We start from the raw sequence: 14,642 nt of genomic DNA, 5'->3' as shown, positions 1-14,642 counted from the left end.
TTTACCGTCGTTCTCCATGTACTTGACCGCGCAATCTCTTGTCCTTTGTTTTAATAAGAAAAACAATAATAAACGGGACGTTTAATTAATTGTCGCCATCGTTCAGCCATTGTAAATGGCAGTGGCGTAGGAAGGTACTTTTGAGTGGTGGGGGGGGGGACTGAAGACTGATGGCAGGCCTGGGGGAGGGGTGTAAGGGGAGGGGGTTTCCCCCTCCCCTTTGGAAATTGTTTGCATTTCCAGGTGGCCTCAGATGCAATTTGGTGCAATATAGCACACTTCAACCCACCCACTCCATTTTGTTTATAATTTTGCATTTTCACCTGGCCTTAGATGCAATTTGGTGCTTCAAATGAGATTTTTTTCTCATTTGGAAATGAAAAAGGATTTTTTTTACTTGCGAAGCGGGGGGGGGGGCGGGAAAATACTTCCGCCCCTTCATATTTTTCACTGCCCCCCCGTTCCTACGCCCTTGGTAGATGGACTTTATAGCCTATCGGTGATAACCGTCCGAATCGCCGACTTTAAAGGTCATTATCTCAGTACAGCTAACGTAAGCAGATTAACCCCTGATTAATCATCTTATTAATTATACTGAGAAGACTAATATCCATTGGAACAAACGTTTATACGTAATTTAAGCACTTAAACACAACCAGATAATATTCTTAGTATAATCTTTACTTTCACATTTAGACACAATTTAACTCTTTTAATTAAAATTATCCACACAGTAGTTTAGCGGAACATCTTACTCACCCAGCGGAAAACGTATATATATATATATATATATATATATATATATATATATATATATATATATATATATATATATATATATATATATATATATATATATATATATATAACCAAAGAACTGCCAAAACACATTTTAGATCATGAAAATGTAAATATCTGTTGTTTTCCTTGCGATTAAGCTGATAACTATGGTAATGCATATTTCTCCTTGGTTTGATCAAGTAGGGCCTACTTTCCGTACCAAAACTTCTGTGTAGCTGAAGATATTGGAGGCTAGGCTACTCACGTGACTTGTATCTTGACCACACTGATCACAGCTTGACCAAGTTATTAAGTTATTGCTATACAGAAGAAGATGTACTACGTGTAACTTAATTCCATTATATTTTTAAACATATCAACAACTCCCCTCCACCACCCTCTCCTTCTTGAAAATTAGCTTAACTTCTTGTGAATTTTTCAAACATCTCATTAAATAAAAAAGACACCCATTGTCTACCATCAACCTCACCATCTTCTTCCTCTAGTTCCTATCCGACTCCTCACTTATGGAGCTTTTCCATGTCCAACATAAGAACAATCGTAAAACGTGTTAATAAGTTTTGTTGTTAGGCCTATTATTTTTTTTTTCTTCAAAATTCTTAGCTATTCATTCTAATTAATAAAACCGTCACATAATAGAGTGGTTACCCTTTATATAGGTTATCTGACGGACGCTCTACAATAATTACCCGGATCGCACTTTTGCCAGCCCTTACGTCACTTTATAAATAATCGCTGGCACCGCGATCTTTTGATACTCGGATGCACGCATTTGAGTGGTACTTGGTACAAACAATAACGGAAACCCACATATCCTATCTGGATCGCCACACTATTTTAGTGAGTTGGCTTCAGAAATGACCATAACGTGCCACCGGCCCACGTTTGCTAATTATAACACAGTAACATATATTGACAGCTCTATACCAAGCGAGTACTCATAATTAACACTGTTTGTGACAAATTTCCTTTTGTGTAATATTTCCTTAGTTTACGTTTAAATACATCAAATGGATCTTAACATGTTTGACATGGGATTGAACTTAGTGTGACAGTTTGAGCTAAATATATATATTAATTTGTAAAAATAGACAGTAAAACGTTTCTATCATCATGCATATTTTCATGTAATTTCGGGATAGGCTTATTTGAAATGAGCCCGTAGTATATTGGCCCAGGTGACTTTCATTGCATGCTAGCAAGCTGAACATCTTTAGGTAATGAAAAAATTGAGGGCAGCAATTAAATCTTACATCTTTTGTAACATGCGTTTTGCGTAACTACTTTGACTCGAATTCAACTATACAGAATATAATGGTTACATCATATATACACTGTACAGCCTTTACGGTCACCTTCAGGTACATTGGACTAATGAAAACATAGAATCCTACAAGCGTACAACAATTTCAAGATGTTCGGAATCGTCGGCAGAAATTCCAGAAGGATATCCCAATCGGTTTGTTGTTTTAAAAACACTGCAATATCTACTTCATTTCCAAGAATCGTCAGTTACTTCCTAAGTAATAATACATGGCCTTGTTATTAACGTATATATACTCCGCCAGTAATCATTCTATGTACGCCAGTGTTGGACTAAATCCGCGATATATCTTACCCTACATGCTGCGTTCGAAAACTAGGACTAAATAAGGCTGTACTACTTATATGTTAACAAAGGTTGCCTATGCTAGGAATATTAGGCCAACTAGTATGGTAACTGAGTATCATGCCGGGAAAAATTATATTTTTAATATACCCATTAGGTCAAAGCTAAGTAGTAAAGTAGTAAGTGTAAGTCACTTTGCTAATTTGTTGAAATGGTTGATAACTAAACATTTATCATGCCCAATTGGGGGTTGCAACACAGCTAGCAACAGTGGCGGAGCGTCCATACAGTCGGGGGGGGGGGCGGATGCCCCCCCCTGACGGACTTAAATGGACTGCTGGCACCCTTTTCAGCTCTTTACCACCTTTCACTTATTTGCGATTATTGACTTTTTTATTGCGCTCTCATCTACCTATTGACATTTTTCACATTTTGTTGGTGTAATTTTGCGATGACACCTATTTATTCTTCGTTTATATGCAAATTAGCCAGGCCCGGATAGGGTCATTTCCGGCGATCTAGGGCGTATCTTTACTCAAAAAATTTCTGTACGATACGCGCCAACCGTGGTGGCGCTTCGCTTAGATAGTGTCGAAAGCGCCTCTACAGACCATTCTCGCCCCTCCTGACCAATACCCCTAGCTCCGCCACTGGCTAGCAAGTAGGTTTTCTCTTTTCAAGACATTTTCTTTTCCACACAGATTTCTTGCCTGAGGAACAGTAGTACCTTAGTGGTTGCTGAACATTCAAATGATGCATTAACACCCATCACACTCAATACTGTCACTGCAGCTGGCAAGCTTGGTGGTGATGTGACATGCCTAGTAGCAGGTACCAATTGTTCCAAGGTAAGAGAAATCCAATGCCTTAAAAATTTAGTTGTATCCTCTTTAAGCATTCCATTATGGACTTCAGCATTCCAGTCCCTAACCCTACACCCTTTTTGGTACTAATTGTTTAGTTATTTGTGTGTAACCGATGAACTACATGCGACAAACTCATGCAGCAGGCTGTCAACATGACTTGGGAATACCAAAAGATAGGCCTACTTAGCAGAACTTAAGTTAGTAGTTTTAATAGTGCTCCCCAGCTTATAAGATGCTGAACAAAGAATGGAAGAATTCAAGCAAATGTATACTGAAAGAGAATTGAATGATCAAATTAAATAAACATGGAAATGGTTTGGTTATTTTTTTTCTTTATCATATTACTTCATGAAGTTTCCTCATGGAATGGACTTTTTTTCATTCTCCATTTCATTCCTAGAAGATTTCTCTTCCAGGTACTAATTTCTAAACGAGTGTGACAGTGACTGAGTGCCCACATGTCTTAAACTAGACAGGAGATCAAGTCTCCCCCAAACAGCTAAGAAAAATCATGTTCAGCCGAGATCTCCAAGTTTAAAAGTCACATCTGTTTGCTCTTGTAAATCTGTGATATCATAGTTACCATTAGCCTCTGAAACCTTTTACAAGTTTCTCTTTGTTTGTCTTTTCATATTTTCAAAGTGGTCAGTTAACAATGTTGACACTGAAACAACATTAGGTCATGTTAAGAGAGGAGAAGATGAACATTGTAATAAATATATAAAAAAAAAAATGTATATAAAAAAGATCCATATGTGGCTTGATGATGTCACAGTTAGACTTGCTCAAGTCTACAGCCATGTGTGTGACAGAACATACAACATGTGATATCTCCCAGACGGAATACAAGTTTCTTACTTTGGTTGTTTAGTGTTTTGGGAAGTTTTTCAGCACATTTTAATATCTCTACAACATTAGCGAATCATCGTGGTTGGGTTTGTGTCTCCATTGATACTGGTTTTACTTCTTTTTTTTTCTTTTTTTGGACATAAGTAAACCACTGAGAGCATTGTCACTCTGGTTTTTTCTGTTTCACTCTGCAGGTCGTCGAAGAACTTTCTAAAGTTCCCGGGATCACAAAGATCCTAGTAGCGGATCATGAAACATACAAAGGTTTTCTCCCTGAAGCCCTCACACCACTGTTAATCAAGGCTCAGGACCAGTTTAAGTTCACACACATTGCAGCAGGAGCCACTGCATTTGGAAAGGTAAGAGTTTTGCTGTACATTGCCGGTATCCCATTAAGAAATGGTAAAAATTCACCCCCTCATCCTCCCAGTAGGAAAGATAAGATGTTACTGCACTGATCATCACTTAAAAACATGAACCCTCAATTTAAGCAAACAAAGAGTAACGCATTATTACTGCTGGCAATCTGATACAGCGTATATATTTTCTTGGTGAAAGTACTTTATTGCAAAGATCTATGTTGAAAGAAAAATGTATATATAACTTGAGCATGTCTGAAGTTGATTTCATGAACATCAACCGGTATATTATATTTATTTTCCTACATTTTCAGAGTCTCCTACCTCGAGTAGCAGCCAAGTTAGACGTCTCACCCATTTCAGACATAATTGATATTCAGGGGGAGGACACATTTGTTAGAACCATCTATGCCGGTAAGATTAATCTTCACTTAATACTTTCTCTCTTCCCTACTTTCTTTCCTTTTGTAGGAAGGGCAGGGAAGGTAGGGAAATGGTAGGATGGGATAGCTCTTTCCCAAAGTGTCCTGTACATCTAACCAAATTTGTGTTATACACGTCCATGTTGTTACCCCCAGGGAGTGGAAGAGAGTTGATTCCTAAATCTGGTAGGTTTATTTTATCGGTCCACCTTAAGAAGGAGAGGGGGGGAGAGGAAATCATTTGGGAGGTCAATGGTCCCTTATCTTTATATTAACTGAACACCTGGAATGTGAAGAAATCACACAATTTGAAAAACTAAGCTAATAGCCCCCAAAATAAGTTTGTGAACAATGCACTATTTTGGATTTTTATCTTCTATTTTCCACCATTTTCCTTTGGTTTTTGTTCTCTGTTAGGTAATGCCATCTCAACTGTAAAATCCAAAGATCCGGTTAAAGTGTTTACTGTCCGAGGGACCTCCTTTGAGGCCAGCCCTGTTACTGGTGGAACAGCGCAATCAGAAGATGGTAAGTTGATTGTATTTTGTGCTAGATGCAACACACACACACACAATCTCCTGAACATGAACTCTTAGAGAGTAGACATTACTCATACGCATGCAGCCGAGAAAGGGTTTATGTTTTCTTGAAATGGTCACATTAATAAACAAAACTGTAAAGGCCGGGTCACATCTGCGCGATTCAACACGCGATTCAACTCGCAACTAAAATCACGCGAATCAGAAAAGTTGCTTCTGAGAAGTTGCGCTGATTAGGACATTGCTCTATTGCAATTCAACCCAAATCGACGGCGCAACTTTTATTGCGCAACAAGTTGATACCCGTGTCTAACTACGCGATTCAACCTTCAATTGTATTGCGAGTTGAATCGCGTGTTGAATTGCGCAGATGTGACCCGGGCTTTACTCTGATGGACAGTCACACCTTCAGTGTTTAGTTCAGGAGTGGAATAACATGTAGAAGTTTTTATACTTTATCGACAAAGTAGGTTGGAACACAAACTTTGGAAAGAAACAAACACAGAACCCTTCAATTTATTTCGGCTGTAGCCATAGGTTTCATGACTACTTTAAATGATGCCAAGATAAAGTGAGCAATTCTACTTTGTACTGAACAGGAAACATGAACTCTTATTTATAATCAATACATACTGTGTGAAGCTGTTTATCCACTGGAAAAAAAAATATATATATATATATACTGAAGAAATTTTAAACCACTCTGTGATTTTTGTGATGGAAAACTCTGGTACTATCGACCACAGAGAATTTGTTAGAAATGTAATAAAACTTGCATTGGTTTCTTTAAATCCGTTTGGCCTTAATTTAAATTGTTGATCTTGGCTGTTGAATCTGTAGCTTAGTCTAAAGCATTCTTACTCATCAGCTCCAGCAGTAGACGCCACTAATGACTTATCTACCTGGGAAGGGCAGTCGTTATCGAAGAGCGATCGACCGGAGCTGACCAGCGCAGACGTCGTGATTTCTGGAGGTAAAGAAGACAATTTGACTTGTATGCAATAAGGGGAAAAAAAGCCTGGATTAAAAGATTAGGTTATCAGATGGTTTTCCAAGTTATTTTATTCAAAATTTTGAATGCGCAGAATACGCAACTTGTCGGTTACAGTAATGTCACCACATATGTCTGAGTTCCTCAAGGAAATTTTGCCCAGACTTAACTAGACCGTCATAACCTAGTTTTCAATGGTGGTGGAGATCCATGGTCTTCCAACTGACCCTGCACATTGACCAACTGATCAGCGTACCGACTATATATTTTGAAATGATTTCATACTCGTTTAGGTCGCAGGCAAAATCACTTTCGCCCTGATTCATTTCATTTGTTAAGATATCGGGTGCAGTGTCAGTCATGGACCACCGCACTCTTGTGCTGGCCAGACTGGAAAGAAGCTACATGTTTAGTGCTTGATCGGTCATATGATATTAAAGGATTGGTTCAGGTGTCTGACATGTCTATCTTGTATGAAAGAGCTCAAAAAGGCAAACAGAACAGTGAAGAAACTACCATGATAGCATGCTCTGTTTAGGAGATATCACACTTTGAAGATTTAAAAATTTCTTTGAAGATGACTGGTGTAGAAAGACTAACTGTGAGGGTGTGATGTCACATCCTCACTTTCTTAACATGTGTGAATATATTTCAATAAAAATTAATTACATTTCTTTCACAAATCTAAAAAAATATAATCAAAAATTCTTCAGATGTTAAAACTCTGATACTTCCCTTGACAAATATGAGATCCACATCACATATCTTTTGGTTGTAATTCATAAAATCTCACAAAACATTTTAATAAAATAACAAAGACTTTTCAGAAATGTGAGGATGTGACATGACAGCTAGTCTGATTTCAGCAGTTTCTACACAATCAGATAGAACTTTAAACTTGAATATCTCCATAACGGAATAAGATATTTGAACAGTTTCTTCATCATTGTGTTTCTTTTATTGTCTTCTTTCATATAAAACAAACATATTTGACACCTGAACTAATCCTTTAAGCAAACGTACACTGTTGGACTAGCAACGATTTGCTCGGTGAGTCGGGTCGTGATCTGTCTGGCAGTGTATGGCAGGCTTAAGACTAGGCACACAAACTGCTATACCGTGTTGCCAACTGGGACAAGTTTGAATATTTCTAGTAATATATCTCACGATTCTAATAGCACACTAAGTGGTACTCCTATATGTCACACTTCCATGCACTAGTATGAACAGTTCTGAACTTTATTATTGAATGGAAACAAGATATTCATACTGCTCCTACTGTCAGTACAAGTGCTCTGAAGCATGACATGAAAGTAAAGTTTATCAAAGTTGTCCCTACAGAGAAGTACCTTGGCCTTGTTTAATTTGAGCTCAAACTTCTGGGCTAATCTGGTGACCAGCAGATGATAAAGATCAAAACTCTGGGCTGAAGGTGCTTTCACTGTTTTTGTCAGTAGTTAATATATGACATTGTGTTTTGTTCACTAGTTACTTCAATGCACTCTGAATGGGCCTACATGGGGAGATGCAATAAGGCTGTATAAGTGTATTATGGACACACACCCAGGTGCTTTCGTATTACAATTTCTCATGAATCATGTACTGACCTGTGTACCACTCTGGCATAATCTGAAGTAGCTACGTCAATGTAAAACCAAATGTAGATGTTTTGTTAACAGATGCATGATGTATTGCAATTTTAGGATCGTTAAGTTTCATTCATTTTTTTTTGGGTGACACAGGAAGAGGTCTGAAGAATGGAGAAAACTTCAAACTTTTATACGACCTCGCTGACCTAATGAATGCAGCAGTTGGGGCTTCCAGGGCTGCAGTAGATGCAGGGTATGTGCCAAATGACATGCAGGTTGGACAAACAGGAAAGATTGTTGCACCTGTGAGTATCTCAACTTTTCTTTTTAGAGGGAATGACCAATGGGTAGGGGCAGGTTGGTTGGGGTATGATAAACCATTTTCTCAGAAATGTGTTGAACCTTGTGGATATTTGCTTGTTTTACCAGCTGTTGAAACTTTGTTAACTTAAAGGGGACACAAAGTCAACCATGATCTGAAGATTATATGGCAGCGATCTTTGTAGAAAAATTGTTGCTTCATTAATAAGGTCATTTCTGGGAGCAGTGGTTTTGGTTATGGGTTTGTGTCTCCTTAAAGCATTCAAGTGTAATCTGTTCACTCTTCTTCTTGAGTTAAATAGAAAGGGAACTTCAAAAGATTACTTCAGTTGTACATTTTTCGTTCTCTTCTAAAAGAGGGACATATTTTAAGGATAGTGGTGAAATTTGCACAGTTTTAACATACAGTTTTTCAGATATTGAAAACTGGAGTTGTCACATCTTGTACCTAGTGCGAACTTGAAGAATTTGTGTGCGATGTCATAGACGTTTACTGACAGAAAAATAAATTGTTTTGCTTTTCTTTAACTTGTACTTAATTGTACAATACACTGAGGATTGGTTAAATTTTAATGACAACATAGTAAATCTGCTGTATTTAGATTATAATGCATTTGATTTGCAAGAAGTTTATTGATGGAAACAATTTGAATTTGAATTATGACATTTGCAGGAAAAAACTTTTTCATATTGTACTTTGTCCTGTTTACATTTCCTGATGTATTTTCTTGCTGCCCTTCTACCGACTTAAAAACAAAAACAATAATCATCAAAACTTGGAAAGCTCTCTTTTAAGATTCAGCAAATAGGAAATTTCCTACCATGTTTACCTGCCATGTTTATCATTCATGTAACACCACATACTGTATGTGGGATTCATATCATTAGTGATGACAGACTGAAAAATGACCTTTTATTTGTTACGTCTTTTCGATCTAGCAACTATATATAGCTGTGGGGATATCTGGTGCCATTCAACATCTCGCTGGAATGAAAGACAGCAAGGTTATCGCAGCCATCAACAAGGATCCCGAGGCACCCATATTTCAGGTTGCAGATGTCGGCCTGGTCGCTGACTTGTTTAAGGTTAGTTTATTGTATCCAGTGGCGTATACTAGATTAGTAGTAGGTGCTGAAATCACTGCAGAAAGAGCCTGAGAAATCCTCTGTAGAAAAATAATTCAATAAATCAAGATATGGTTGATTGAATGGAACTTTTTTGACAGACGAAAACCCCCATTTTCTTGGGAGGGGGCTGGGGGAGGGGATTGGATTATTGTAGGTGCCAGGTGGTCTGTAATGTCATCTGGGCAATTGTTCTTCAAAAGACTTCCTTTTCTATTATAATCTTTTAGGAAGAGTTTTACATTTGTAGAACCAGATAAACGAACAAAATAAAACGAAACAGTTGATGAAAGTCATAGTAATGTATATTCAAACGTTTTCGAAGATTTCACATCTTCCTCGTCAGGAAATAGATAATAAAATAATCTCTTATGTATAGTGCATGCGAAAGTTGTAGTAATAATGATGACTATGTATGTTCCAAGATATAGGAGGTTCTAAAATAAGTTGAGAATAAATGACGATCCATGTTGAAATAGTTGATTGTTTAAAACGGGTTTAAGTTTCTTGATGTACAGTGCCTCCTTAATTTTAATTTCAAAGTCTGTATAGCCGCTGTCTATGACACTAAAGTTGGTGATGTTAGCTGATCGGCAGTCTATACAGTGAGTGATATGCTCATAGATTGCAGATTTGTCAGATAAGTGCTCCTTGACCCTTGTAGCCAGATGTCTTTTAGTCTTACCGATGTAAGTTTGGTTCTTATCACAGGAACCTTCAAATGAATAGATGACATTGGCTTTAAGGGCCATGGGGGTCTTATCTTTCAAGGAAAAGTAATTACTGACTTTAAACGTTTTGAAAACTATAATACACTTCTTGTTAACGCCTCTAAAATGTTTAGTTAAGGATCTCTTGAAATTTAGTGAAGGGTGACCTATGAATGGAATGGTAATCATGTACTTACTGTCATCATCCTTATCCTGATTATCCACTTCAGAACTAAGTTTCTTATTGAGGAATTTGTATACACACTCTTCCAAAATCCTGCTGGGATAACCATTATGGTATAAAATCTCTTTTAATTTGGAGACCTCTGTATGGAATAAGGACCAATTGCTGCACACAACAAATGCCCTATTAAGGAAACAATTAATTAAGCCGATCTTCCAACATTTTAGAGGCGTTAACAAGAAGTGTATTATAGTTTTCAAAACGTTTAAAGTCAGTAATTACTTTTCCTTGAAAGATAAGACCCCCATGGCCCTTAAAGCCAATGTCATCTATTCATTTGAAGGTTCCTGTGATAAGAACCAAACTTACATCGGTAAGACTAAAAGACATCTGGCTACAAGGGTCAAGGAGCACTTATCTGACAAATCTGCAATCTATGAGCATATCACTCACTGTATAGACTGCCGATCAGCTAACATCACCAACTTTAGTGTCATAGACAGCGGCTATACAGACTTTGAAATTAAAATTAAGGAGGCACTGTACATCAAGAAACTTAAACCCGTTTTAAACAATCAACTATTTCAACATGGATCGTCATTTATTCTCAACTTATTTTAGAACCTCCTATATCTTGGAACATACATAGTCATCATTATTACTACAACTTTCGCATGCACTATACATAAGAGATTATTTTATTATCTATTTCCTGACGAGGAAGATGTGAAATCTTCGAAAACGTTTGAATATACATTACTATGACTTTCATCAACTGTTTCGTTTTATTTTGTTCGTTTATCTGGTTCTATTATAATCTTCCTGTTGATTTATCCTTGAAACCTGATATAATCGGAATGGTAGCTTACATAGCTTCCGAGGTTCTGTGTATTAAGAATATCATCAAAATACAACTGTTTTCTCTCTGTGAATAAGAATAACTTAGCTTAATATCATACAGTAAAGCAAAAAAACATTGTCAAATGAATTTGCCATGCTGTGATCCATTTTGCTAACAATTTATCTTTTCATTTTTTCTCTTTTCAGGCCGTTCCTGAAATGACAGAAGCTCTTAAGAAGGACAAGTAGGAAAAAATGACCAAAAAAAAAAGAATTGAGATGTGTATGGAACAGGAAATATGAAAATTTCTTCTTTAAATTTGAAGGGAATCAAAATCATTTTTATATCCATGGAATAAAGCGACAATGTTTTAATATATCACGATACACTGTTTATGTGTGTGCTGAAGATCATCCTTTGAAAGCATTCATCCTTTGAAAAGCCTTCATTATAACACCTTCATTTTGGAGTTTGTTTTGAAGATCTATTAACCTGTCAGGTCATGAATTTGAAAATGAAACTTCAACGTTTTCTTCTGCATCATTTATTGTTTATAAACGTAAAAATATGCCCTCACAATATTTGCACAAGCATGTGTGATTTAATAGAGAGAAAGTTTAATAAACCGCAATCTATTATTTAAGTAGAAACATAACTAAGAGACTAATGATAGAGTGAGGGGGGGAGTGGAAGGGATATGGGTGAGAAGGAGGAGGGTGGGGTGTGGTCAGATGATGCATGCAAATAATGAATAGGTTGTCTCTGCTTAGAAGATCTGTTCAAGTTGGTGTTAGGTTCCTGTGAAATTCAATTGTAATTTCCTTTGGAATGAGAGAAAAGTGAACATTTTAGCTGCATTGCTGTTTAAAAGTATTGAAAAGGGTTTTGTTTCATACCACGGTCAATTGAATATGTATAATTAATACTTTTACCAACAAACCTAATTGCTATGAATATAAATATGCACAAATTAATATTTGTTGACTTATAACATAAATATTAAAGGTGTTCTCTTGCTTTCTGAACTGCATCTTAGAATTTCAAACCTGAAATGTGATCACCCAAATTCCAGTCATATGCTGGATTAGTGAAAATAGTAAAATGTTCACAAGTTTACAGTGCTATGTTGGATAAGAGAAATCTTACAAAATAAATTTGGCTTCATTTGCTCTTTGAAAGCTTTTAGACTGTTTTCATCTTTTTTTGTCTCAATTTCTGACTCTTTATATTAACCCTGATTATCCAAAGTTCATATTACCCAGTCTTTTTTATCTTAACACATCTCTGACAAAGGTTTGCACAAAAGGTTTACAAGAAAAAGCCTGAATATGTTATCACAGTTTCAGCTGATTTTTTTTTCAGTTTTGATCTCAAATGATCTTTTGTACCAATAGAGCTCTTGAATTCAGTGTATGAGGCACAGTTGTGATTTATTCAGAATACGGGCATTTGGTCTGAAGTAACCTTTGACCTGCACAAAATACAAAAGGACCCATTATTTAAATTGGAAATATGTCTATGAATTGTTTGGATAGCTATAATTCTAGGTTGAGCTGACATGACCTCTATCTTAAAGAAAAGCACCCTCACACACAATATGAATAATTAACATATTTACATATCTTTCTGTCTATTCACTTTATCCTACATTTACCGATTTTAAAGGTCTTCACAGTAACCCTCCATTGACCATTGATCTAAACTAGATAACTATGCAACATCAACCTATATAATATACTATGATTCATAAGGAACACATTGGTGCTGTAACTGGTCTGAAACGGAGTCTTTAGGTTTCTGACCTTGGTGTGAAATATAACCTTCGTAGTTTCTTATCTGGATCTCTGTGACCCATTGTTCAACCATATGAGGGTTTTCCTAACATCATTGAATGTTACTAGATCAATATAGAAAACAGGTTATTCAGAAAACTTCCAACATAGTGTTGAAACTAGGTATGTCTGTAATAGAAAGATCTTCCCAAATACCTTGATGTTTGATGATCTAAACCAGGGTTGTCCAACCTTTTGCAGAGGAGGGCCACATGGAATGATTATGATGAAGGAGGGGGCCGCATGAACCCTACGCTCGATTTTTTGCCCGAAGCCCAAGGCCAAAAAAAAGTGAGCACTGCGCGCGGAGCGCACTGATTTATTTTCCTTCCTGGTAAAACAGATGAATAAAGTCCAGCCGCCCCCCCCCCCCCCCTCCGCTGAGAGTGTCACACAAACTGTCCTGTATGCAGTTTTTTGGACCCAGAAGGTTCGAATGATTGATTATATAGCTTCAAATTGTTATCAATAAATCTGCTCACTAAAATTTCGCACCGTAGAGCATCTCTGGCCGGCCGGACGCAACCCTGCGGCGGGCCGGACTGTGGCCCGCGGGCCGTAGGTTGGACAACCCTGATCTAAACTGTGCCCACTTCAAGTACAGTAGTGCTGACCTTACATATTTCTGTTAAGTGAAAATATTCCTTTTATTGTTATATTAATTTTCATCGAATCATTTGTCATCGTACATGCTATGAAAGTGCCCCTTATAGAACTGAACACTATTGAATTCCTGATATATGGGCCACAGGTCGGATTTTCAGCAGAACGTTTAAACTGGAGTTGACACCTCCAGCTGTAGAGCTGGATGCTTATCACTCTTGTGTACACAAACCACATGGCCAGGCAAAACCACTGTTTATTACGCTTGAACGAAATGCTTCACAGATGTCTTCTTAGCAGAGTGCTTAAATTTATTATGTTACCAAAGAAAGTTCTTCTTCTTAGACAGATAAGACTCGTAGGCAGGAAATCAGTGACACTGGTTGTTGACTCAAATGATTATCATTAGATGCAAGGCTGCACAATTTCTGTAAGGGGCATTTCATGTCATGTAATTGGCGATATCTAGTGGCTTCACCAGTGGGAGACTAAGCTCAAATTTGCCCTTACTCTCCGATGACACAAGGAATATGAATGAAAATACACTTTCCTATGCGTTACCAAACACTGTTATTACTAAATTGGGGTAAGAATCATGTGTTGCACTGCATCATATCCTCGTGAAATGTACTATAGGTATTGAAAAATCCCTGGTCCCAGTATCAATACCCTTTCTCACCTCCATTTTCCCTCCCTCACTCACTCCTACCTATACCCTCCCCCACCTATACCCTCCCCCACCACCTCCTCCTCCTCCTCCTCCTCCTCCTCCTCCTCCTCCTCCTCCTCCTCCTCCTCCTCCTCCTCCTCCTCCTCCTCCTCCTCCTCCTCCTCCTCCTCCTCCTCCTCCTCCTCCTCCTCCTCCTCCTCCTCCTCCTCCTCCTCCTCCACCTTTCTTCATTTTCGATCCCATCCCCTCCTGTCTCCGATTGAAATTTAACAACTGAAGACAGGTAGGAACGGCTGATCTCAATTCGGCTTTCCATACGTGTGCTGTCACG

General features: G+C 37.6%; 1 protein-coding gene across 1 annotated transcript; it reads left to right on the top strand.

Annotated features, from left to right (window-relative positions):
* Positions 1-2,101: 2,101 nt before the first annotated feature.
* On the top strand, positions 2,102-12,384 carry LOC139960148 (electron transfer flavoprotein subunit alpha, mitochondrial-like). The gene is made up of 9 exons (XM_071958298.1): positions 2,102-2,260; positions 3,112-3,258; positions 4,320-4,484; positions 4,799-4,898; positions 5,324-5,434; positions 6,314-6,418; positions 8,179-8,330; positions 9,286-9,432; positions 11,413-12,384. Exons 1-9 carry the CDS (start codon positions 2,216-2,218, stop codon positions 11,452-11,454), a joined length of 1,014 nt encoding a protein of 337 aa, XP_071814399.1. The 5' UTR covers positions 2,102-2,215; the 3' UTR covers positions 11,455-12,384.
* Positions 12,385-14,642: the final 2,258 nt, after the last annotated feature.

The sequence above is a fragment of the Apostichopus japonicus genome, chromosome 19 (assembly GCF_037975245.1).
Source record: "Apostichopus japonicus isolate 1M-3 chromosome 19, ASM3797524v1, whole genome shotgun sequence".
Classification (NCBI taxonomy): Eukaryota; Metazoa; Echinodermata; class Holothuroidea; order Aspidochirotida; family Stichopodidae; genus Apostichopus; species Apostichopus japonicus.
The sequence above is the reverse complement of the archived record's forward strand: the minus strand, read 5'-3'. Positions and strand labels throughout refer to the sequence as shown.